The sequence below is a fragment of the Toxorhynchites rutilus genome, chromosome 1 (assembly GCF_029784135.1).
Source record: "Toxorhynchites rutilus septentrionalis strain SRP chromosome 1, ASM2978413v1, whole genome shotgun sequence".
NCBI lineage: Eukaryota > Metazoa > Arthropoda > Insecta > Diptera > Culicidae > Toxorhynchites > Toxorhynchites rutilus.
This window is the reverse complement of record NC_073744.1, coordinates 11,212,074-11,239,239: the sequence shown is the minus strand read 5'-3', so window position 1 is coordinate 11,239,239 and position 27,166 is coordinate 11,212,074. Positions and strand designations below refer to the sequence as shown.

The following is a 27,166-nucleotide window of genomic DNA, read 5'->3' as shown; positions in this document are numbered from 1 at the left end:
AGAGAGTAGAGAGTAGAGAGTAGAGAGTAGAGAGAGTAGAGATAGTAGAGAGTATATAGAGTAGAAACTAGAGAGAGTAGAGAGTAGAGAGTAGAGAGTAGAGAGTAGAGAGAGAAGAGAGAGTAGAGAGTAGAGAGTAGAGAGTAGAGAGTAGAGAGTAGAGAGTAGAGAGTAGAGAGAGTAGAGATAGTAGAGAGAAGAGAGAGTAGAGAGTAGAGAGTAGAGAGTAGAGAGTAGAGAGTAGAGAGTAGAGAGAGTAGAGATAGTAGAGAGAAGAGAGAGTAGAGAGTAGAGAGTAGAGAGTAGAGAGTAGAGAGTAGAGAGTAGAGAGTAGAGAGTAGAGAGAGTAGAGATAGTAGAGAGTATATAGAGTAGAAACTAGAGAGAGTAGAGAGTAGAGAGTAGAGAGTAGAGAGAAGAGAGTAGAGAGAGTAGAGATAGTAGAGAGAGTAGAGAGTAAAGAGAGTAAATAGTATGGAGAGTAGAAAGTGGAAAGAGAAGAGTAGAGAGAGTAGAGAGATAGTAGAGAGTAGAGAGTAGAAAGCAGAGAGTGAAGAGTAGAGAGTTTAAAATAAAGAGCAGAGAGTAGGAAGAAGAGAGACCAAAGTATAGAGTAGATAGTAGGAAAGGAAGAGTAGAAAGTTGAAAGTCAAAGTCAAAATTGAAAGAGCAACAATTCATCGAAAGAAGTAGTAGAGAAAGAGTAGAGATTTTCGACCTAGAGACATTTGGACTAAAATAGAAACATTGAAGAAAAGAAAAGAAAAAAAATGGGAGAGTCTGTTTGAGTGCAACAGCAAAGCTATTCCAATGCATTTGCGGTAAACTTATTAAAACATAGAATTGTGCCGCTAGTCGAATACAAAATCTATCTTTGCGCTTTTTAGGTCTTTTTATTCAACTCGTTTTATTGTCATAGTTACAGCCTTAATTAACGGTAAAACATTTATAGTACACATAAAATAAACGAAAAGAAAAATAGAGGTTCTTATATATCTTCCACTTCGATTCTTTTTTTTTTTGTTTCTCTTGTTTCTCGTTTCAGATTAAATTCTGTTTCTCTGAGCTACCTTAAACTATTGTTAGTATATGTTTATGCTTGTTTTTTTATCCTGCGCATCTTCCGCTTGATTATTTCTCGTTATTCTACAGCTTTTTCATCTATTTCTATACCATGAGTTCATCAGATGTTCTCAGCATCAGTTGCTGTCGCCTTAAAAGAGATGTTCTTTTCCTTTATTTTTTTTTTTCTTGGAGAGGAGCTACCACTTTTTTTGTTTGTTTGTGTGTGCTTTTGTTGTTCAGCTAGTCGAAACTTCTCAAGTCGATAGGATGGAGCCTTGTCATGTATGTGTGTTGTTGTTCCGAACAGTTGGTCGAATATGTTTTCATTTTTCTTTAAATTATCGATTTCTTAATGCCAAAAGAGAGACTTAAACACCGCCGGATGAATGCCCTGGATTGCTCCAGCGATCCACCCAGTGGTATTTGCGTTGTTGTCAATGTTGTTGTTGTTGTTGTTGTTCACAGGGGGAGGTCGCCAAATAAAGTCGTTTTTTTCGTCGAATCTCGAAATCTGTCCAAGAGTAGGTGTTGTTTCGGGTTCAGATTTTGAGTGCGTGTGTCACAATTTGGATGATTCGCTTACGTCTAACCGTGGTCCCCGGTTGGAGGGAACCCACTGTAGGTGCCCAACGCATGCACACACCTTAACGCTGTGAGTCAAAAAGATAGAACAAAAAGAACAGTATGATAGTATACTTTGATGATCTAAGAAAGAAGGCGGACACTTACGGTTGGCACAAATGGGCGTCTCTCGGTCTTCCTCGGGGTGACGCCATAGGTGTCCTTGCTGACCGGGTTGTAGTGATATCCGGGAGAGTTAATGCGCTCGACGGCGTGCTTCGACTCGTTGAAGATGCTGGAACCCTCGAAGGAAGAGCTGTACAGGCGCTGCTTCTCCTTAGCAACAATATCCTGGGATCCTGAGAGGTGTATACATACGGGAATCAGTGTTTTTTTCGCAAAGCAGCACTCACAAACTTCTACCACTTACCCTTCAAGGACTTCAGGTATGTGTTGAAGAAGCGAGCCTTCTTGCTGATTGGCTCGTAGCTGCCGATCATCTCCAAGTGTTGCTTAAACATTTTCGTTTGACTTTATTTTTTGTGACTGAAATAGAGAAAAAATATTTTCCATCAATTCAATGAGAACGAATCTCCGGTCATTTGTTTGGTCGATAATTTCCAGACCGCGACATGCGGCGTTTCATTGTTTCGTCGATGTGCTTTTTTTGCGTTTTTCATATTTTCAATTCAGAACCAAACCATTGTTTCGAACCGCATCCGAGTAGCCACTGGAATAAATTACTACATTCGCAACTGAAAGGAATAACCGCAGCAACAAACGTGACTTGCTAGGATGCTGCGTAGCAGCCAAACAACAAACAGAAATATGGAAAAGCACGAGAGAAAGAAAATTACTCCTAGCGGCATAAACATCGGCGCTGCGTATATCCATCCAAGCAAGCGAATGTTGTGTACGGTTTGGTTGCCAAATGCGCGCAAACAGAGGTTGCTTCGATCGCACCATTCTGCGAAACTTCAGCCCGGGATGCACTTCAATTAGAGGACTATTTTTGAAATTATGTTACATCTCGTTAACGGCTTCGCGCTGTTTCGCGTTCGCGTTCCTCTCGTTCCTCTCAGTGGCGTTTCCACGGCCACAAAAAGAAGCTGCGTCGGCTAGGTGAAAATATGATTTTTCTCTAGCGAGTGCACTTGGTTTCTTTGACTTTTGGCACGGCATGCTTCGCCTTCCGCAAACTCCTCGCGCTAGACACCCTGTTTGGAGTTCAAATGCGCCCGGTAATTGGACTTTTGTTTTGGATAAAATGGTTGAAAGGTTGAAAGCAACCTCTTTCACAGAAAAAAGACACCATTCCACACAGTTCATCTTCATTTGCGACTCAGATGATATTCCTTTTCATGCTGTGAACTTTGCAGAACTTTCCTCCAGTAGTTTTAAGGCCGTAAAGTTAAACCTATTAAACCTTAAAATGGTCCCATTAAACATATTGATGGCCTTCGTTTAAGTTTCGCAAATAAATGGTGGAATGGAAACTTTTGTCTATTCAATTTCAGCTGTGCCAACGGCAAAGTGATGATTGAATTTACATTCCACTTCGGTTCTACTTTCAGCTTTCATTTCGCAATGAGGAAGATAGTTATTATGCTGTCGCTGTAAAGCAGAATATTAAATGATGACTGGTACTTATGTTTGTTTTGTGCTTGAATTCTGGTCTTAAGTGATTAGATTCAGTACTGAATTCAAATAATTCGAAAATGAGTGGCGGCTGACAGGTTTTGCCAATGTGCAATGTTCCAGTCTTTACTAGATTTTTGACGTAGGACTACGTCTTTCATTTCTATACCGGGGTGTAAAATCAAAGTTTCGAAAACGAAAGCGTTACGCCGGAAACCGAGATTCTGGGCGTTAATAGCTCTTAAACAACTGAACGAAATGGTATGATACACACTTCATTCGAAAGATAAAATGTCTACGCGTTCTATACTTGTTACTTTCTGATCCAAAAACTTGTTTCAATAGCATTAAAATTGCTTTCAAAACAGGCAATTGAAATCACCAATCGGTGTATAAGCGAGCGCCGCTCGGAAATCTACTCAGTACTAATTGAACAGCGATTGGAGCATGTTGTCGCTGTTGTGGTGAAGCTCTTCATTTATCATGAAAGCGCGGATGAACGGTGTCACCAAGAGCCTGTTTGTGCACCTTAGGCCAGAAGGGAATCCATCAGGAGGAGAGTGATGCCACAAACGGTTCCCCGGGAAGAGATCGGAGCAGCCGCCACACACACACATACACGCGCGGAACTCTTCGTTTGGGTGCCATTCAGCATCGAGAAAATTCCGGAAAGATTCAATCGTTGCTGAAAAATAATCTGCCAGTTCCCCTGGGAACTGAAAAATACATTCATGCGAAAGAGTTTATTTTAATGTTTTCTAATCATATAACACAGCGACCAAATACAATTGGTTTTGTGATTTTTCAATCAAGTTCTATTAACAGGTGGTTATCGTGTTAGCATTAACCACTGGTGGGCTTCGAGTATCGAGGAAAATCTGGAAAGAACTAATCGTTGCTGAAAAATACTCTGCCAGTTCCCCTGGGAATTGAAAAATACATTGATGCGAAAGAGTTTATTCTAATGTTTTCTATCCATATAACACTGCAACCAAATACATTTGGTTTTGTGATTTTTCAATCAATCGCAATTAACAGGAAAGCTTCTGAAAATTATTCTTCCCCATCAGTGGAAATTTTTCGTATCCAATATTGTATGCGCGCGCAACGGAAAATGTTTCGCATCGTAAAAATTATATAATTTTCAATCGATTATTGCTCAGTTGCCCAAAGTTTCAAACTCAGAGAGTTCATTCCCCTCTAGTTTGCCTTCCAAATTGCCATCGTAAACCACACCTTCTCTTGATTCAATCACGCACAAAAAGCATACTTAAGCGATATTCTGGTGGTGAAACGCATTCATTTTTCGTGAGGACATCGACAAGACAACATCGTTACTGAGCGAGCTGAACGGCGAGGGATCGAGGGATTCATTACCTGGCCTGACTTGACCTGAAACGCATTCATTCATTCCCTTGGAATTGAAAATTACATTCAAGCGAAACAGTTTATCATGTTTTCTATCCATATAATATTGCGACCAAATACATTTGGTTTGGTGATTTTTCAATCAAGTGCGACCAACGTAAGACCACGTCTTTCGGCAATTTATTAGAGGTGCAATGAATCCTAAAAAGGAATTCCCGTTCTACGCGCACTGGCAAACGATGTTTGCTCAACAATTTCTCAAACGAGAAATATGAAAACAATTTCTCGCAAAAAATATGTAGACTGATTTGATGCAACAGTTATTCTGTCTATTGGAAATGGAATACAAATCATATCACAATACAAGCAATGTATTATGTATTATAAAACTTTCGTGTGATTGCTTTTTTTTGCTGAATATTGTGTCTTCAACATAACGCTCTCGTTTTCGAATTCCCCCAGATATTCATATATTCATTCATTCAGAATTGATTCAGAAGCAACTAAGAACGAATGATCACTAAGTCAAAGATAGTCCTACGTCACCCTTGCGGTTATACCACAGATATAACCCACTTCCTGTTTTTTCAGCATGTCTATCGAGAAACCTTGGTAAACGACCCCTGTTCAAGTATGCCAAATACCGATGTTAATCATGAAAACGACTTCAATCGTATTGATGACCTTTTTGGGTATTCAAGTTAAAAAAAAACTAATTCTTCACAAACATTTTTTTAAGATACTGCAGAATTATTGTTCCAGGTGCTCCCGTGGCCGAGTGGTTAGCGTCATAACTAACATGCCGGGTGTTCGGGTTCGATTCCCGTTCTGGTCGGGGGAATTTTTCGTCAAAGAAATTTCCTCCGACTTGTACTGTGATCACGCGTATTCTAGAGCTTGCGAACGATGGCGACCTGATGTCGATGGAGTCTCTGCAACACTGGCTCGAACGGCATCAATATTCTCGTCGAAACGTCTTGGTCGTTGTCTGGACAGATGACTGGCATTACCAACACTACCAGACGATATAAATTTGGCATATAATCGACGTATAGTGTTGTCTCCAGGCGATGTTTTAACTTTATTTTTATTTTTCCACGCACGTTTAGCTAACACAATTGAGAAGTTATTTTGAATGTACAGCTGATCAATTTCAGCGCGTTGTTTAGGTGTGTATTATTCCATGGTTAAAATTGTACTGAAATGACGCTTCCAACGCGGTATGACATTTGTTAATCTGACATCTCTGTCAAAAGTTATGGGGTTGCCAGATGCTTCCACTTTAAATGGCCCACCCTGTATAAACATAATCAAACACACGAATGACTCGCAAATGTAAATGTAGTATTTGTAGTAAATAAATGAGTATTTTCTTCATGCTCATACATTTTTTTTTTCTCTACAACGAATATTTTCGATGATACAGTAATCCACTACATAGAGAAAATACTTTCTCTATGTAGTGGATTACTATAGGAAAAGTAACACTTTTTCCCCCTCATAATTATAGGATCTCTTTTGACAACCGATTTGATTCTTTCCGGTTCGTATCCTTGCGTTAAAATTAATTAGCTGGAGAAGATCAGAACAGTCGATGTTTGAGAGGATCAGGTCTGATACGAATATAGCTTTAGCGACGTCTCTACGTAAACTCAGTAAGCCTAGTCCAATTAAATTAGAGTGATCTTCATAATTTGGAAGATTCGAAGGATCGTTCCAAGCCAAATTTCGCAGAGCGAAGCGAACATTGAATTGCCTCTATTCGCTGAACGGCATTTCGGTAAGAAGGTGACCATACAAGCATACTCAAGGATTGAGCGGACCAAAGCACAATATAGAGACTTTAAACAATGTATCGCCCTGAAATCTTTCGTAACGCGTGAGATGAATCCTAGGAGTCTGGATGCTTTTCTGGTGATATAAGCTACGTGTTCATTAAACGTTAATTTAGAATCGAGAATCGAGAATCAAGATCTTTCTGGTTTCAGCTGAGTGTTCTGGGATCGATACCAGGTGTCTTGGCCAGATTCCAGACCAGAAAAGTTGGATTAAGACCATCTCTAATTATGCATGGATCTTTTCACTGTTGTTCGAGCATTTTCAAACACTTTCGAGGCTTGGTCAAAGAAAATTCGTTCTTGATGGCTTGCGTTGCTCTTTCAAGCTCCTCCTTCTTCCAACGTTGTCTTGTCGTCGTTTATTGTTATCAAACTTACAGTTTCGCAGCATCAAATTGTTCGTCTTCTGTAAACTCAACGGCTCAACAATAAAAGGAGATTATAAAAAATCCAAAATGGGCCGTATTTTTTTAGATAAAGGGGAGTCCAACTCACCCCGTGTTACCCTACTGATAAAAAGTAGTGAAGATGGTAGAGTTTCGAGCGACATAGCATGCGCTGCCATAACTGTTTCTCAAATAGTGACGTCAGTCGTTGTGTTTATCTTCGATTGCTCACCGCATCCATGTGAAAATGGTATTTTCAGAAAGTAATTTATCAATTAAAAACGTTTATTTTTTTAGAGTTCCTACTGAATATGAGGCTGATGTGATAGCGTGCAGTGAATATTTGTTGAATCACGTCGAAGAAGACGGATAAAGGTGATATTTCCATGTGCCATTTTCACTCCCCCACGTTCATAGAAACAAAGTTTCATTATTATAACGTTATGAAGTTGATGTTTCGGAGGCTCTCAGTGTCGGTGTGTATGTTGTGAGAGAATACTCGCCAGTTAATCAAAATTTCACCGAAAATTTTACTGCTTTCGAGAACTAAGCTTATCACTGCTCTCTGAACCTTTTTACCACATAAATAATCGAAATAAGCCATGATACAATTGCCATCTGTAAAAAAAGAAACAGTTGAATGATTTCATGAGAATTTGGGATCAAATTATCATGTATCCGTGAGTACTTTCAACATTGTTCTGTTCCTTCAATATACATTCCAAATTGAATGCAAATAATTACGACACGATATTTTGCTTGCCAATACAGATATACTTCGCCTACTGCTCCACCTCGATATGTACCTCATTGGGACCGGCTAATCTCATAGGGAGTAGTATGCCTTGTTAAAAACTAATTTCGTATCCAGATGTCGACACCGTACCGTTGTCATAGCCGATATACTTCATTTCATTTTCACCGCGAAGTGTGTATGGAAATGAGGCCCATTTTTTCCTGTTTTTTTTTTTTTTTTTTTTTTTTTTGTGGAAATAAGTCGCGTGTCTTTCAAGTGTAGCATAAAAGTACACAAAAAAAGACAATTTTACCTCTCCAAATATAGGATGTATAATTCTCGGTCTGATTGGTTAGTAGTTGCTAAGAATTTGTCTGTCTTCAAAAGAGATATCCAGAGAGAAGACTCCAACAACGGCCGGAATCCTGCCCGATCTTGCGACATCGCAATGTGTCTGAGACAACCGTTTAAAAATCGCAAAACGGCACCTCGAGTGCCGACTATTTTCATGCTACCACAATTGACCACACAAGCACAAGAGCACATGCAGGGGAAGAGCCCTCGAGATATGATTAAAAATAGAGGCATCACGAGAGAGCGAGATCATGTACCTAAAGATCATGAAAACTGCGCGAAAACCGTCAAAGAGGCAAGAGTTTTCACATGAAATGGCACGCACTCACACACACACACTAGATGATGATTACCCAGCGGTGAGAGTGGCCACCCAATTTTAAATAAATCATGGCTTCTTCGTGACGCCGCCGACAATCACTCGGAATGCGTACATATCCATCACATTGGCGAGGGAACATTTGCTGGTGTTCAGCTTGTCGCCTAATTTTATAAACCAGAGGACGAAGTGGATTTCCCACATGGGGTCCGTGAGGACGTTATTTTTAGCACACGGTCAGGTCACAGGCGCGATAGCAGCACAACTCAAAACTCTAGAGCGAGAGACACAAGAGAAAACAAACTCGAGATTCAATGCTGGCCTTTCCGACAAAGCGGGAAAAAATCAAACACGAAAGATCAAATAATTAATTTGAGCATGTGTCACTAGCAGTTGGGGAAAATTAACAATTTTTCACTCGCAGCTTGGACGCCCCAAGCGGACTCGACATTTAATTGGGTGGAACACATTGCCGACAGTTATGTTGCCATTTGGTTCGATTTAATTAATCTCACGTCCAGAGGACCCCGCTTCAATCATGTGTCTACTGCAACCAAAATTTTGACCGAAAAAAACATCCTTTTATGAAATAGACATAACCTTTTCCACTAATCACCCGTGTGCACTCAACATTCGAAAAAAAAAAATAATACCCACTCAATCCCGGCAAATCTCACTGACACAGCCCACTCCCAGGCGTGGAAAATAAGGCTTCTTCTCACTTCACACCAACGCCAATCCCAGCCAGAAACACCCACGCACTGATTTCCTCCTATTCTGTTATTATTATATTGCCCCTTTACTAGCTCTGATATGCAGCGAGAAAAGTTCACAACGTACCGTTCCTCCGCACAATATTCAACTGTTCTTTTTGCAGGATATCTCAAGACTGATTAGAGTGATACTGGCGAGGCACTAAAAAACCCCTCACGAAGCACTTCCACCGGCGCATTTCGGGTGCCATGGGTGTGTATGGGTGGGAATGTTGCCATTGCCCCCCGTGGCCATTCCCCTGGACCGTGCCACGACGGACCTCCCGCCGACCTCCAAATGTGAAGATCACCGCCGCCGGCGCTGCGTGAACGTGAACCAGCTTCACGATCATCGGGTCGGTACGTGGTAGCGGCTACATAATTCGCTGCCACTGCCGCTGCTGCTGCTGGTGGTGATGGTGTTAGTCTAGAGATGGATCGGGAATTGATTTTTAAATATACTCAACCGTGACGGATGATGGCGACGGGAAGGAAAACGAGGGGCAAAGATCACGTTTAACCAGGTACTCAATCGAAAATAATTAGTACACAAAGAGAAACGGAAAGGAATGCGTTTGGGTGCTTTGTCGGGCTTTGTTGGGAAGCGTTGTGACCGATGTGTTGCACCATCGAATGTCGAACGAAGGTTTGGTAACAATCGAGATCTCATTCGATCTTCGATCTAAGACACAGTGCAGTAATCAAAGTGTCTGATTGCTTTGCAGTCAGCTTCAGGACATCAGCAAACCAGGTTTTGAACAACCAGCGCTAGTAAAGGACTAGATTATTTCCGTTGAGTGACATAGAATTTTTTTCGTTCACTAACAAAATTCAGAAAGCAAGATACCAGCTCAAATTTGAGTCCATTGGTCAAGAAACCCAAGAAGAAACATCTGAAACTATCTCAATGTTTACCAATACGTTCGTGATATTCCTCTTCACAGAAGCCGCTTAGTCACTGTCTAATTAGAGGCATGAATTTACACCCTGAAAAGTCATAAACTTCGGGAATGATTAAACTCGCTGGCTTTGAGAAGCAAATGCAAATCTTCAACCACAAGTACTAAAATACTCAAGCGTTGGGAAATCGTACTCGGTTCATACTTAAAAAAATAAACTAATTTTGTTTTGATTTTCTGTAGACATGACACTGTTTATACTCCAACTTATGAGTAGAAAATCGCAACCGAATACGTCTAAGTTCTTGTTTCTATGCCTCATCTATTCTTATATGTTAATCATGTGAGTCAATTCATTCAATACAGACTTGTTTTTTCTGATATATTCCATTGTTGACGTAGGAATACGTCTTTCGGTAACATATTGCGGGTACAAATTGGAAAACGAAAATCGATCGCACCGTGGAAAAAAAATCGAGGGGTTGTATCCGAGACACGGCCGCTTAGTACGTAAGACTACGCAATCTTATTTTTTTTTTTTGAATTTGTTGGTTTATCATTTCGAATATTATTTGCGAATACGTCGTAATTTCATAAATAACTCTGTAGTAAAAAGTTCCGGGGACTCTTAAATGGATTAATGGCTTGCGTGGTTTTGTAGAATCATTTCGAGAAGCAACGATTTTTCTTGTCTTTGCGAGAACAATTCTTGAATTCGTCATATGTCGCAATATGTTTCTTTATATCAATGCACGCATTGCACTGAGTATTCAACGAGAGGCATCTTCCATGCATCGCCATTCAACAAGCATCAAACACGCGTCTAACAGATGCACACAGTTGCAGCGATAAAAATTCTAGCGAAACATCGCTAGAATGACCGTTTATGAAAAATCGTTTCTCGACTCTCGGTCAAAACCGTCAACAAAGCTAGGAGCTTGTTGCACCGGAATAGAGCCGATGCGCACGAGAGCAAATACGAATGGCAACTAAAAGTATCGAAGGTGTGCTATTCACATGTACAGGAAATGAACAAGTTCTAAGTTTCGCGCAACGAAAACAAGCAACACACACAAAGCCAAGCACTGGTGGCTAGAAGCGACCTATAATCATTTGCACTCTTCTCTTTTTTCGCCTGCTTTGCCATGGCTCGGATGGTTGTGTTTATTGCAATGCCAGATGCACGTCAAGTGAAATATTCGATAGCGTTCACTGCTCGAGGGGAAACATAAAACACAATACGAGTAGAATAAGCGATCTTTGTTGTTTCGGGCATAGAAAGATTCTGAGAATTTTCCTCAGAGGAGATGTAATACTTATACGCTAGCGACAGCTTACTTACTATGCAAGGGTGGAGTTTACTTCGCAAGTATTCTCTTTTCGCTATCCCCCTTCGTTGTTTCTATTCTTGCGGCGGCATAAGTTGCCCGTTATTGACAGCTCTGTTCGGGAAAGTACACAAATGGACAGAACAAATGTATGAGGAAATGGGAATTAGCATTAGCATTGAGCATGTTGCACAATATCGTAGGTGGTACGAATTCAGAACTGTTAAGTTAAAAACTAGCCTCCATCCGTTGCTGATGATTGGTAATATCCCTTAGATGAAGGCATGCTTTCTCCAACAGTAAAGAATTGTCCTGGCCACGTCCTTGCAACTGCTAAGGAAAGGGAAGGAATGTTAGTTCGACATTTACTTAAGGGAGATGCAGAGAACTCTACGACCTCTCATAAATGTCACGGGAATTTAGGAATGTGTTAGTAGGGAAGGTAAGCCATAGGATACACTCAGCCGGTGTTACTGGCGTAGCTTGTTACTATTGCTATTACTATTACTATTACTATTACTATTACTATTACTATTACTATTACTATTACTATTACTATTACTATTACTATTACTATTACTATTACTATTACTATTACTATTACTATTACTATTACTATTACTATTACTATTACTATTACTATTACTATTACTATTACTATTACTATTACTATTACTATTACTATTACTATTACTATTACTATTACTATTACTATTACTATTACTATTACTATTACTATTACTATTACTATTACTATTACTATTACTATTACTATTACTATTACTATTACTATTACTATTACTATTACTATTACTATTACTATTACTATTACTATTACTATTACTATTACTATTACTATTACTATTACTATTAAATAATTGGAAAACTTTTCGAAGTCCGTTCTACAGCGACTCGACTAAAAATACAATTTATTCAATTCATGCTTTTACAATTCTTTTCTTTACTTACAAATTAGTTTTTCACTGTGCTTATATCAAACAATATAGAAATTCAAGAAATTAGCTTATTTGGTTTACTTCGGTCTCGTGCGATATTTTTATGTTATGATCTGTCATCTTCACGTTTATCTCGGTTCCGTGCGGCAAAGCGACGCGAACTACAGCGGCGATTATACCTGCTAGAAATGATTCAAGGGACCTATCTTGACGCGCAGCAACACCCCGACCCGTAATGCCTCTCACTTAGTCGGCGTTACCACTCTCCAGCACGTCCAAGAGAGCTACCTTAATAGCTGGTCTGTGCAATACCCCATTTTCGGTTTTTACGTCAACTCTTCTCACTTGGCCGTCTACACCAGGATAAGTTTTGGTAATGCGCCCACGTAACCATCCGTTACGAACCGACTCGTCTACGATAATCACAAGGTCGCCTTCCATAAGCTGTCGTACTTCTTTGTGCCACTTTGTTCTTCTGGCAATCGTAGGAAGATAGGACTTGATCCAGCATCTCCAAAACTGGTCCAACAAAAACTGCATTCGTTTCCAATTTGTTCGTAGGTTCGCATCATCGTTAATGGGAATTTTGATTTGACTATTTGCTCCGCTCGAACTCATGACGAGAAAGTTGTTAGGTGTGACCACTTCTTGGTCTGGTGACTCCAATGGTACGAACGTTAGAGGGTGAGAGTTCACCAACATCTCAGCTTCTGCAAGGAACGTCAACAGGCTTTCGTCATCTAATCTATCTTGGCGGGCAAGTGTATTCAAAGCCTCTTTCACCGACCGTACTTTGCGTTCCCACACGCCCCCCATAAGGGGCGCGGAGGGCGGATTAAAATGCCATTCCGTATCGGCATCTGTGAATGTCCCAGCGATTCTCCGATTAATGGCTCGAATTTCTTCCTTCAGTTCTCGAGCGGCCCCTCGAAAATTGGTGCCATTGTCACTGAACATCTGCTGTGGCGCTCCTCTCCTAGCTACGAAGCGACGGATGGCCATCTTACAAGATTCCGTGGACAACGTATGTGCCACTTCCATGTGTACAGCACGTATGGTGAGACACGTGAATAGTGCCACCCACCGTTTAAAGTTGCTTCTTCCTCTTTTCACCACCAATGGTCCAAAATAGTCTAACCCTGTGAAGGTAAATGGGCGAACGTACGGATTTACCCTCGCTTGGGGCAGCGGAGCCATTGGAGGCTCTTCAGGTTTGGCTCGATAAACTCGACACCACATACATCTGCCGACGACCTTTTTTACCACAGAACGTAACTTTGGAACATAGTATCTCTGTTTCAGCTCATTCACGACAGTCTCAACATTCGCATGCCCATACCGTTCATGGTATTTTCGTATCAGAAGATTTCCAACGTGGCTTTGCCTCGGGAGAATTATTGGATTGCGAAAGTTGAAATCATAAAATTCAGCTTTGGGGTCAATCCTGGATCTAGCACGAAGAACACCATCATCGTCCAGGAATGGAGAAACCTTTATCAGCGGACTAGACTTCATCAGATATTTTTGTTTGTTCAATGGCAGATTTGCGTTCTTTTGAAGTAAAGCTATTTCGTCACGGAATGTTTCTTTTTGCACAATTTTCCACATACATTTCTCTGCTGCAGTATAATCCTGTTGGACGAGAGTTGCTACTCGCGATTCTGATGGTGTACGAGTACTCAAGCGACAAAGATGTACAAAATGGTACAGGTAAGAGAGGAACCTAATTAAATCATCCAAACGAGAAAAATCATTGACATTGAATAGAGTTTCATCAATTTTCTCCTCGCGATGTACATGAACTGCTCGCAATTCCTCCACGGGTTCGCCCGGATCTGGCATTCTGGTAGGCCACTTCTCCTCGGCTAGACGCAAGAAATCAGGACCACGATACCAGTCGTCATTCGGGTCAAAACATGGTCCGGAACCCCACTTGGTAGCTTTGTCGGCCGGATTTAAGCGTGTTGGCACCCAACGCCACTCTTCAGGCTCGGTTTCAGCAAGGATTTCGGCTACTCTAAATCCTACGTACTGTCTATACTTTCGAGGATCGGCTTTGAGCCAAGATAGAACGGTTGTGGAGTCGGTCCAAATAAATCATTTTGATATCGGCAAATCATGATTTTCCAGAATGGTTTTCAACAGTCGAACAGCAATTACTCCTGCATTAAGCTCATTACGTGGGATAGATTGTGGACGCAGAGGTGTGACCTTTGCCTTTGCACTTATCAAAGTGCACCTTGGTGAACCGCGATCAACGATGCGGAAATATGCAACGGCACAACACGCTAGCTCGCTTGCGTCGCTAAATATATGCAGCTGCGTAGTTCCGTAGCTACTCGGATCGTAGTTCGGGAAGTAACATCTTGGAACCTTTACGTTAACCAGATCTGGAGCCAATCTTACCCATCGTTGCTATCCTATGAATTCTTGTTCACAAAGCGGATCATCCCAGTCAATTGCTGAGCGCCACACATCCTGTATCAGGATCTTGCCATGGATGGTGTAGGTAGAAATGATTCCCAGCGGATCGAAAAGGCTCATAACCACACGAAGAACTTGTCTTTTAGTTGGGACGACTTCACCAGTCAGCAGTGTTTGGAGGTCATCTCGGAATTGGACAATGAATACAAATACATCCTCGGCGGGTACCCACATCATTCCCAGAATACGTTCCGTTGTTGTTTGCTTTTCTATAGAGAAACTTTTAAATGTTTCGAGGCTCTCTCCCCCGACCCGTCGCAGAATCTGTTGATCGTTGGATTGCCAATTCCGAATTTCGAATCCTGCCATACTGTGTACCGTACGAACGTCTTCGGCCAGTTTGACCGTTTCATGGATAGTGTCTGTGCTGGCTAGAAAATCATCCACATATTATTGCTTTTGGTGCTACAGGGTGAATTATTGCTTTTGGTGCTACAGGGTATGTACTAGAAAACTCCTCTGCGTTTAAATTTTTAACATACTGCGCCGAACAAAGGGAACATGTAGCCCCGAATGTGGCCACATCCATTACGTAAGGGGCTGTCCACATACCACGTGGACAACTTTAGGGGGGGTAGGGGTTACGAGAATGTCCACGCTTGTCCACGGTGAGGGGGGAGGGGGTTTTGGTACTGTCCACGTGGACACGTTAAGTATTTTTTAAAGTAAAACATTCAAGTTAGTAGTCAAAATTGAATGAGATATGTTTTGTATATACACGATTTTCTGAACTTCACGCACGTCCTGAGTACTCAGTATTCATCAATAAAAATACTGAGCTGCCTGAGAGTGCTGCTCGGTCAAACATCCATATTTTTTCATCTGACTGAACCTATTTCCTGAAATGTATATTCTGAAAGTAACGCACATGAACTAGGATCCAATTTATTCCAATCGGTAATAGAGGGCCATTAAATCCGCCAGGATGAAGACACCCAATAACAAAAAAAAAGTTGGATTTTTGTAGTACAGTGGAACCTCGATTATCCACGAGCGGATGATCCACGGTGCGGTTTATCCGTGGAAGTGAGTAATTCTATGGACTTTCCCGGAATTGAACAGTGAGTGATAGGCTTTTGCTATTTTGTTTTGGTTATGGCTTTTACATTAATTGACCCCTGGTGTGTACGACTTTACAGATGCATAGTTTAATGATGCCTGTATTCATAAAACTTAGTTATCATGCCGAAATATTTTTTTTTGTGTTCGAATCTCATTTTTAGTAATTTATTACGTTATCCGCGATTTTCGTAATCCGCGGAGGCCTTGCCGCACTATTCCGCAGATAATCGGGGTTCTACTATATTCACGACTTAAGTGCGGGTTGAATTCAGCTTTTGCTCTTGATGACAAAACTGTTTTTTTTCGAGAACTCCCAAGGATTTCTGAACATTGAAACGAACAACAATTTCTTCCATGAGTGTACGGGCCGTATCTCTGGAGATCTATTTCTTTCAATGATGTTGTTCTTCATTGATGTCTGGTAATTTTTGTAATGCGCTTCTTTTGAGTTGTCTGGAAAGTTCATGCTGCTACTGTTGATTAATTAAAAGACAAGATTAATCTTCCATGCACATGAATTAGTAGATTCGCTACAGATGTCGAAAATCACCGAAATCACAGAAACAAAACATCACGAAAAACATGCATGCAACATGCAAACATGCAACACTGCGTGGACTACATATTAACCCATATTACGGAACCCGATCGGATTTGACATATCGCAATCCGACGAAATAAACTTTTGCATTCCGCATTTCAAGGTTGCAACATTTGTACAATCCGATAGGATCTGACTCGATCAGATTAAGGGGGATAGAGACCGAATTTCGGACGTTTCTTCGAGCTCCGAAAAAGTAAAACAAAGAATATTTTTACCATCCATTATATCACTATTCGTTTATCTATCTTTCAACAATAAAACGAAAATTGAACGAAAAAAAATATATCCATAATTAGAAGCTGATCAAGTGAGGGGGTTCAAAAAAAAGTTTTGCCATGGCGTACAAGATTCCAGCACTTCAGGTTCTCGAACAAATCGAACAGATTCTGAATCAGTAAAGATGCCACTATCGCATGAACCTCGGACAAGTCAAAAACGTGTTTTTTGATAAAATGGCGGTAATTTGAAGAAAAAAAATGCTGTTTAAAACATTTTTTCAAGTTTCTTGATTTTTTTAAAATAGTAAAGTTACAAAATCATGATTTTTTATAGGTTCATGCGATAGAAAGATACATACAGATTGTAAAAAAATGCTGTTTAAAACATTTTTTCAAGTTTCTTGATTTTTTTAAAATAGTAAAGTTACAAAATCATGATTTTTTATAGGTTCATGCGATAGAAAGATACATACAGATTGTATTCATATAAACATAGATCGGATAAGTAGAACTTGAGATATCGTGTAAGCCAGTTTGAAAAAAACATGTTTCGAGAAAAACGCGTTTGAAGTTAATTGTTATGGCCGTACTAGATAAGATATCGCATCACTAAAATGGCTATAACTTGGTAAATAATGAGATTTTCGAAAAGGCTCTCCTATGGTATATTCTTAAATGTCTGAATTAGAGAAATATGAAGAAAAGAAATTGATTTTTTCAAAATTCTAGACTAGAATACCCTCTTAAAGAACGCAACATTGTGCTAATTTCAAATCCGACCGGATTCCGGAATAAGGGTTTGTTTTACCGAAAAACACTTGAAAGGACTTATCTCAATCTGCGATTCGTTTCATAAACGCGACAAAAATACATATTTGTAACGAATTGGAAAGGGCAAATCATTTACAAGAATGTTGAGTTAAAAAAATCTTAGCAAGTGAATGGAACCCCGAAGCAGGTTTTCGCTTGAAGAAAGTTATGGCTGGGTCTGGTAGGACTGGAAGAAAATCTGTATCATGAGCATCTACCAAGCAACTAGTTTCGATGAATTCTAACAAGTACTGCTAGCAGCTGAACGTTTGAAAATCAACGATCCAGAACGCTTCTAGGGCACTTCTAAAACTCCAACCGCCTTACACACCAGATATTGCATCTTCAGATTCTTAACTGTTAAGATTCTTGTAAGAACTTCAACTTACTGCATAGCATAAGTTCTGAGAGGATGGAATTCTCAAGTTGCATGAAGGATGCTGAAATACTCAGTTAAAAACGGTGCATCTATGATCGAAAAAATGTATGTCTACAAAAGTATGCTTTTGGTTTTTTCCTTAGAATCGGCACCAATTTTTCAGGACAATATTTAGCATGATTTAACAATTATGAGTTGTAGGTCAACGGAATCATCGATCACGATGATATTGCAGATGTTTTGTTTTTACTAGGTTCATTATAGCCATCAGGCACTACCGAACCTGTAAAAGCGAAAGTCATTGTTGTTTAGACGAGAAAATTCTGTTTTCAAACAAAGTGCTTGATTTCATTGTCTGATTTTTTGAAAACTCAAACAGCCAGCCAGCTTTAATAAAAATCCTCGAGAATAAGCTCACAATCGATATTTTAAAATGGATATGGAGATAACGTAAATAGAATTCGGAAAAAAATAATGAGCTCCCGGACAATGTTGAAAAAAATCGAAGATTTCAAGACAAATCGTTACCATTGGTAAGGCTATAATTTTTATCAATATACATATGGAATAGAAAATAGAAACAAACCTGAAATGAAATTTAAGCGAAAAAATAGAATTTCTTGATTTTTTCCTTAAAACCGGAGGAATGTCCACGTGGACAACAGGGGGAGGGGTATAAGAAATGTCCACGCTTGTCCACGGAGGGGGAGGGGGGTGTCTAAAATCATGCTTTTTCTGTCCACGTGGTATGTGGACAGCCCCTAAATATCTGGAGTAGCTGCTGGGTCAAAACGCCATAAGAATCTCTGCGATTGGCGATATTCCTCTCGTATCAGCAATTGGTGAAACATCTGGCGGATATCGCCGGCTATCGCAAACTGCCGTTGGCGAAAACGACACAAAACTGTCAAAAGAGGAGTCAAGAGATCCGGTCCCTTCAACAGCATGGAATTGAGCGAAATTCCTTGTACAACGGCAGCAGCATCCCAAACAACACGAATTTTATGCGGCTTGCGTGGATTTCGTACGACTCGTAGTGGTAGGTACCACACTCGAGAGGGATCTGAATTTCGTAACTCATCTTCTGATATATTACGGGCATATCCTCGCCATTTAATATTCGATAATTTGCTCGTGGACATTCTTTTGAAGTTCTACATCAGCACCTAACCGACGTTCCAGGCACTTCAATCGTCGTTCTGCCATGAGAAAGCTGTTCGGAAATTCTATTTCATCACTTTTCCACAGCAATCCTGTATCAAAACGCCCCGATGAAGTTCGTTTAGTCGTCTCTCGAAGAATTCTACGAGCCCGACTGTCCTCTGCTGATTCAGGCGGTGGAGGGCCGTTGATACCAACATTTTCTATCGAGAAATAATCTTTTACGAGTTCATGAAGTTTTTGGTCGTTGGAACAGTCGCAAATGTGTACCATCACCCGCTCCACCATCTGCTTTGCTCGCAATCCGCCGAAGATTGTCCAACCAAGACGCGTTTTGGCAGCAACTGGTTCACCATCACGTCTCTCTCGACGATTCAGCGTCAGTTTCAGTCGAGCGTTGTCCACTCCGATCAACATTTGTGGCACAACATCTACGTAGCTAGTAACTGGGAGTCCAGCTAAGTGTGGATAACGTTTTGCTAATTCTTCATAATTAAGACTCTGTCGTGGTAGCCCCAAGCTTGCTACGGTCCGCACATCTCTCATCGGGTACTTAATTCCGTCACGAACACTAGATATCGATAACTGCACCCTTCGTGAAGACGCTTCTTTTCGTGTAACGTTGCTGGTCCATTGAAGGCATAGTGGACTATCTTCCCCCTCAAGACCTAGCTCGTCTGCAATTTCGCTTTCCAGCAACGTAAGACTCGAACCGTCGTCCAAAAACGCGTAAATCGTGACAGCCTTCCCATTTCCAAACAATGTTACAGGTAAAATACGGAATAAGGCGGAATCTTGCTGGTGACGATGAGCGCTTACAAGCCCTGATGGCCCCGGATTGCATTCCGGTACATGAACTGTATTTGCTGGTTTCAATTTAAGTTGATGTAAAAGCTTATGATGCAACGCTGGACAACCGTCCACCCCACATGATTGTTTTGTTCTGCATGGCCATTTGCCGTGACATGTTAAGCAGCGCTGGCACATTTTATTCTGCTCGACGAACTTCCAACGTTCGTTCACCGTCAAATTTCTGAACTTCCCACAATCTCTTATTCTATGGTCAGTTTTTTGGCACGCGATACATGGCTTTTGTTCGAGTGCTTTTTTGGTTCCCACATTTTCGATAGATTGCTTATCACTGCTATGCGCATTAATAAACCCTTCCTTTTCTTTTCTCTTTGTGCGACGTAAATGCTCTTCCTGCGGTCCAATGTCCGACGGAAGACTAACTTGACATGCGGCGGTTTTAATGGACGAGACGTAATCACTGAATGCTCTCAACGTTACCTCGGCAATTCGCTGAGTGTAAAGTCCCCAATCTAATCTAAGACTTGGCGGAAGCTTACTAATCAATTCCGACAAGAGTAATGGATTGGAAAGATGAGCATGTAAACCAGCGGCATCAATGTAAGTTACAAGATTCCTAACCTCGCGTCCGAATGTAACGAGCGTTTCAAGTTTATTGACATTCGGAGGAGGAGCATTGCGTACCTTAGCCAGCAAACAGTGTACCAATTGATCTGGTCGACCACACTCTTCCCTCAGTGTATTTATAATTTGAGGAATTGCCAAAGGCAGAGTGAGAATACTCAAAACTTTCTCTCTGGCACTCCCTACCAAACTTCTCTGTAAGCGTGCCAAATTCTCATCCGGCTGTATACCGCACATCGCAGTCGTCGACTCAAATGCGCCTCAAAACATAGGCCATTCGAGGGGGTCGCCTGAGAACTTTGGTAACTCCCTAGAAACTACCTGTCGAGCGGCCAACTGTTGAGGACTAGTAAATCCTTCTCCTGCTGCAACTTGTCCATAATAAGCCATGGATGGTTGAATGATACAAACCGTTATGGTGCGGTTGTAGTTCAACGTGTGGAGCTACGGGGACCGAGGAATTTACCGGAATATTTATTTGCGGCTGGACTGACCGATTTGCATGACTTGCGTCTTGTACAGCTTCCTGATGATGATTTGTTACTCTCCCAATTTGTGCAGAAGACGGATACACTGCGTACGTTTGCGGTGAATTCACTGTTGGCTGTGGCTCCGTTGGCCCCGAAGGGGGAAGCATATGCATTGGTGAACCGTGGTTGTACGTCGGGTATTGCGATTCCTGTTGACTGGGAACTCCTCTGATCATCGGTGGTGGGTGCTGTTGTGGACACTGTTGTAATGGTTGATTTGTGGCTAGACTAACTGGTGGAATAATCTTCGATATGGCTCCGGTAAACACCGGATTCGTGGTGACTGGCGTGGATGTTGATGTTACAGCTGGCTGATTATTATCACCGATGGCAGATTCCACTCTCCGGTTTTGGTCAACCCATGATTGGACGTTGCTGGTTCGGCTCCGATGACTACCAAAGCTTTTGACGCTACCACCAGCTGCTTCCTCTTCCGCTACCTCGCGTTCTATCTGATGCTTCTGTGAGAGATACGCTCGATCACGCTCTGACTTCTCCTTCTGTAGTCGATCTTCTAACTCTTTTTTCTCTTGAAGCTGCTGTAATCGCAACCGTGCGCTCGACGTTGTTGATCTCATCGAACCAGCGGAGACAGAAACATTAGTGCAATTGTTGCACCTCCACGAGCGATCACAAATCGACTCATGAACACCGGCACAATTAAAATGCCACCAACTGTTACAGCTGTCGCAGGCCACCATATCATCGATTTCATCCGGTCGATTGCATACTTTGCAATGATGCGTCTCGGCAGTAGGAGCACTCATTTTCCGTAATTTTCGAGGTTATTAAATAATTGGAAAACTTTTCGAAGTCCGTACTACAGCGACTCGACTAAAAATACAATTTATTCAATTCATGCTTTTACAATTCTTTTCTTTACTCACAAATTAGTTTTTCACTGTGCTTATATCAAACAATATAGAAATTCAAGAAATTAGCTTATTTGGTTCACTTCGGTCTCGTGCGATATTTTTATGTTATGATCTGTCATCTTCACGTTTATCTCGGTTCCGTGCGGCAAAGCGACGCGAACTACAGCGGCCTGCTACCTGCTAGAAATGATTCAAGGGGCCTATCTTGACGCGCAGCAACAATTACTATTATTATTACTATTAATATTACTTGTGGCATCTGTTGAAACAATTGGTTAATAAAATAATAATAAAATTGTAGAATGTTATAAATGTTATAAGTGGAAGCAGCGGAAGTGTGACTGGAATCTAAATACAAAATATGAAACCAAAACACATCTAAACAGAAATTCGGATCCGGAACTTTGAACAATGCCTTGAGGGAATTGGTTAGTATAATTGTAATATAATAAAATATTAAAGTTGCACTTCGGTCTTACCAACGTTAACACATTAGAAACTATATAAAAAGAATTGGTTCGTGACATATCCCGGGATTGAGAGTTGTTTAGTTCTCTCTCTCTCTCTCTCTCTCTCTCTCTCTCTATGTTGAAAAATTCTTTTTCTGTTCATATCAAAAGTTGTTTTTTCTACCTGATGTTCGAAAGATGAGTAATATTTACCACATGATTGAATGAAAATTGAAAATATAAATATAAATAATTATTTGTTAGCAAAATTATGAGAAACTCCGAGCGTTTACAATTCAGAACTGTTGAGTAAAAAGCTCGCTTCCATCCGTTACTGTACAGATAATAAATTGAAGATGAGTAGTATCTCTTAGATGAAGGCATACTTTCTTGAAAGTTAACAATCGTCCTGGACACGTTCTTGCAACTGCTAAGGATAGGCTAGAAAAGTTGGTTCGATATTTACTTAACACATCCGTCGCCCCGTCACCTAGATATGGCTGGCACTTTCCTCATTCAAATTGAATAGTATTTCTAGAAAGAATTTGGTAGAATAGGCTAAATGTATGAGGAAATGGGAATGCTCTCAAATTTCAACAATTTAAACCATATACAGACTGTGGGATTGTAATGTATAGCATATCAAACAAATCTTATGCTATACATCGATGAATCGGAATTTTTCTAAGATTTGTATGATGTATATATGTATATATATACAGAGTGTATATATATATATATATATATATATATATATATATATATATATATATATATATATATATATATATATATATATATATATATATATATATATATATATAAGTTATAAGCGAAACCAGGCTTAACCTTCAAAACCATCAACACAGAGCACGTGTTGTCGAGCGGGTAGTCATTGAACGAGGGTAATGATTTAAAGCAGGGTAGTTGAAAGTGTAGTCAACGGGTAGATTAGTCAAGTTCTCGCTGGATATAAAATATGGAGCAATGTTCAACCATCTTTCAGAACCTTAGGTGATTATAACTTATATATATACCTAGAAAAAGGATGCCAAATCAGAAAACAGGTCACGTTTTTATGAAATAAAGTTAACGTTAATAACTAGTTTTACTACGAACGAAATCTGATGATTTGTATACCGATCGAATCGGAAATTCTCTAAGATTTGTTTGATATGCTATGCATTACAATTTACTAATCTCTAAGCGGTGTAAATTAATGAAAACTGGAAGCATTCCAATATTCCTATACATTTGTTCTGCCGATTTGTGTGCTTTCCTACCCATAACGTCTATAACGGGTAACTAATACATTCCTTTACGCTTGTTTCCAACTTATTTGTTATAAATAAGCCATCCGCGATTTGTAATAACAGTCTCGAGCAAGCAAGTGAACACAGCACAATGAACAGATAAAATTATTCCCCAATGCTGATATCACATACATATACACATGCAGCTCGATATTTTCATTTCGCTTCACTAAATCGTAGAAAAAACGTAGTTCAAATGGCGTGCCGTTCATTTCGTTTTCACCGTGAATTGTAAACGCGAATAAGGCCCATATAATCGCCTGTGACCGTGTCTCTGTGTCAACTGAAAAAAAGATCACCACGATGACTGTCAAAGCTGTAACATTCAAAATAAAAACGCTTGTGATGCTTGCTTATTATTCTCGTGCTCGTCGTATTGATCAGTGAAAAACAAGCGGATTGAATAATATAATTCCGTAGTTCTACGTCGAAAATGCGGTCGTGTCCTAGGCACAACCCCTTACTTTTTGACGTAGAATTACGTCTTTCATTAAGGGTGCCAAATCAGAAAACAGGTCACGTTTTTATGAAATAAAGTTAACGTTAATAACTATTTTTGCCGCGAACGGATTTTGGCGATTTACATACTAAACGAATCGGAAATTCCGTAAGATTTGTTTAATATGCCATACATTAGAATCCCCTGGTGTGTAAATGGTTTAAATTCATGAAAACTTTAAGCGTTTCAATTTTTCCCATACATTTGTTCTGTCCATTTGTGTGCTTTCCCGAACAGAGCTGTCAATAACGAGCAACTTATCGACGACCAACGGAGGGGAAATCGTAGGATTTAAAGTCTCCGTGAACGAAGGAAAAGTAGAAGAATGAAGGGGAATACTTGCCTAGAGTATAAACAGTGGATCTCGCTGAGGCAAACTTTCATTCGGCATCGGACTGTTGAGCAATCCAGTTCACTTTGCTTTCGCTGCGCTTCGATCTAAGATTGGACCCCACCAGTGGTAATCCAACTTGGATATCGTCGTTTGATTTTTCTGTTCGTTTTTTGAGTTATTCGTATCGTGTGTTCATCTTTCCGCGTCATAAATTGGACGCTTCGCGTAGTGTGTGACGAGCAAGAAGAAGAGGATGCACGCGATGTTGGTGCAGTGAAAAGCGCTCGCACTGAACAGAGCCACCGCATCGAACAACAGCGAAGTAGGCGATTTCGGCACGTCGGTTGAAAATGTAAACGCCGTCACCCAGCCAGCCCCCGCTACCCGCTGGTGGTGAAGGCGGTCGCTCTTGACAAACTCATCAGCGAATTCGCATCGATGGGTACAAGCTGTGGCATAATTCAGTCTTTTTCCAAGCACTTAACATTGTTACTTCGTTGGTGCCTTTGAGAATGCATCAATGCATTAAACTGACGTTATGGCGAAGCAGGTGTTAAGGTTGTGCGCAAAAAAATTATTTGGGAATACCAAGCATCTTGAATGTCTTACTGGAATGTTATAATTGGGTTCGCGTGCCAGTCGCAAAACTGCCTTCAACTAGGATTGCATTTGCGCTAATATTGATCATAATGAAACATTGCTACTGTTTTCGAGGTTGTTATTAACAAAAACAGTTTATTTCGTTTTTTAGTCATCAAGAAAGTAAATGTCGTTCTGGAATTTTGTATGTGATAAGGTTTCGCTTACCAGTAGCAAAACTTCCTCCACTAAGGGTGACAGCTGCGCTTTTCTCGAGCATGAGAATGTAATGCAACTTTTTTCGAGGCCAGAAATATTAACAGAAGCGTTTCTTTTGAGAACAGCGCAAAATGATGAGAAATGTTTATATTCCTAGTAGTTTCAAGCCACCAATGTATGGCTCTGTATGCATGCTATGGCGAACGCTTGTTTGGCGCTTGGTTTACGTTGTACGAACGATGCCTAGAGGTGCGATTCCTTTGAGGCAATACTAAATAACATGTAGCATGATATTTGATACTTGCAACTGTTGTCATTGTGGAAAAGTTGTTGTTGTTTCCATGCGGTACCAAAGATATATTGATGTAGTTATGAGTATGTGGAGTAATGGTGCTGGTGCAACATGTGTATACTCGACTGTAGCCGAGTCTATGTCAATTGCGGAAAAGGCCACCGGAATAGCGTTCGAGGTAAATTTTCAATGCATTGACATGGAATAAATTGCGACATACGATCAGCTACTGCATTGTTTTGCGAGGGCAAGAATAAGTCATCAATCAATTATCGTCAACTGATTCTGCAATGAAAAAACCTCATTATTCTAAGTAGTTGTTTCTAAAATTTCACAGCATTATAGAATAACATCCGAAGGCATAAACAAGCGACTTATATAAAATAATAGCGTAGTTCTACGTCAACAACGCGGTCGTATCTTGGACACAACCTCCTATAATTTTTTTTAAACGAAAACATTTGTCAAACAAATTGCAAAAGTAAAATTTTACATTTTATATTGTGCTTTTATTTTTTCAGTTTTACATTCAAATACCCTTCAATGAAAATTGTATTGAAACTACAGAGTAAAACTTACATACAATTATTAAGGATGATTGCTTTTTGATTGGCGCGTGCTCCACTCAAACTAGCGAACGGCCAATTAAAAAGCACTCCAACTAAAAAAAAATCCAATAAGCGATTGTGTACTGTATGCATATTTATATTTTTTCGAATATCACCATCGTAAGTGTAATATTTTTATAAATAATCAAATTTTATCATCTAATATTTTTCTTTTATTACATAACCTACAATTGAAGACTCTTTTTGTTGTTTTAAGTTAGGTTTGTTAAGTTACTATTACGCATGTTTGCGGATTCATAGAAAGATAAGATTCCATTTGATATGTCGATCCTTGGAAATGGTTTGAAAATCAAGAATTAAAAAAAAACAAAACTCATGATTTCTTCCAAAAATTCATAACTTTTCAACCATTGAGTCGAATTCAAAAATCGACACTTCAAATGAAACCTTATTCTTCTATGAATCAAATTCGATCTGTTATTCAACAAACTCAGAAATTTAGGACTACAGAAATACTATTATTATAAAGCAGAGAAAATTTGCCACCTCATTTTCCACAATTCGTTCTTTCAAAACATGTTTCTATCTTGTCGCAATTTTAAACCTCTCAAGTTGAACTGTCAAAATGATAGGTCAAAGAACGAAAAGCAGGAAAAATGGACAAATAATGGGGGGGGGGGTGGTGAATAATAAAGCAAAGATAATCATGGATTTTTCTTAACCATATCAGAAAAAATAATGAAAAAACAAATTCCTTTTTTAAGTTCTCTTTCAAGTTTTGATAAAATTGCACTGAATAGTTAATATATTGCCCTTGCCCTTATTTGAATAACTTATGTAATTATGAACATGTTTATATAAACCTTCCCATCTTATCATTCTATTTCTAGCTGTCTTGACCTTGCGTCAAGACAGCTAGAAATCAATACACTCTCAATCAAGTATGCCTGAAAGAAAAATTATTCTTCATGTAAACAAGGATTGAAAATGTGAAAATGACACTTTTAGTGAGTGAATTGTATGGAGTTCCACTGCTGTGTTGCAATGTTCCATCATGCTCAAATTCATAATAGGAAGCAAAGCCAAACATCCTCATAAAGCACATTTTATCACACCCTAGTAGGACCTTCTCAGCTTCCTGGCAGTCATGAGCAG

General features: G+C 40.0%; 3 protein-coding genes across 6 annotated transcripts in view; 1 reads left to right on the top strand and 2 right to left on the bottom strand.

Annotated features, from left to right (window-relative positions):
- Positions 1 to 27,166, top strand: part of LOC129766294 (cubilin) — a 174,907-nt gene that overhangs the window by 83,484 nt on the left and 64,257 nt on the right. The window lies entirely within an intron of this gene.
- LOC129766311 (uncharacterized) lies at positions 874 to 9,260 on the bottom strand. The gene is made up of 4 exons (XM_055766836.1): positions 9,106 to 9,260; positions 2,057 to 2,172; positions 1,795 to 1,985; positions 874 to 1,715 (listed from the first exon to the last, which is right to left on the bottom strand). Exons 2-4 carry the CDS (start codon positions 2,145 to 2,147, stop codon positions 1,710 to 1,712), a joined length of 288 nt encoding a protein of 95 aa, XP_055622811.1. The 5' UTR covers positions 2,148 to 2,172; positions 9,106 to 9,260; the 3' UTR covers positions 874 to 1,709.
- On the bottom strand, positions 20,167 to 21,991 carry LOC129766303 (PH domain-containing protein DDB_G0287875-like). Its single transcript, XM_055766827.1, has 2 exons — positions 21,770 to 21,991; positions 20,167 to 21,716 (listed from the first exon to the last, which is right to left on the bottom strand). The coding sequence occupies exon 2, from the start codon at positions 21,647 to 21,649 to the stop codon at positions 20,699 to 20,701; it is 951 nt and encodes a 316-aa protein (XP_055622802.1). The 5' UTR covers positions 21,650 to 21,716; positions 21,770 to 21,991; the 3' UTR covers positions 20,167 to 20,698.

What these genes read in the sequence shown, in the direction of transcription:
- LOC129766311 (XM_055766836.1), bottom strand. Translation starts at nt 2,147, where the DNA reads ATGTTTAAGCAACACTTGGAGATGATCGGCAGCTACGAGCCAATCAGC. An exon ending in ATACCTGAAGTCCTTGAAGG is followed by an intron (nt 1,986 to 2,056) that starts GTAAGTGGTAGA and finishes TACACCTCTCAG; the next exon opens with GATCCCAGGATATTGTTGCT.
- LOC129766303 (XM_055766827.1), bottom strand. Translation starts at nt 21,649, where the DNA reads ATGAGTGCTCCTACTGCCGAGACGCATCATTGCAAAGTATGCAATCGA.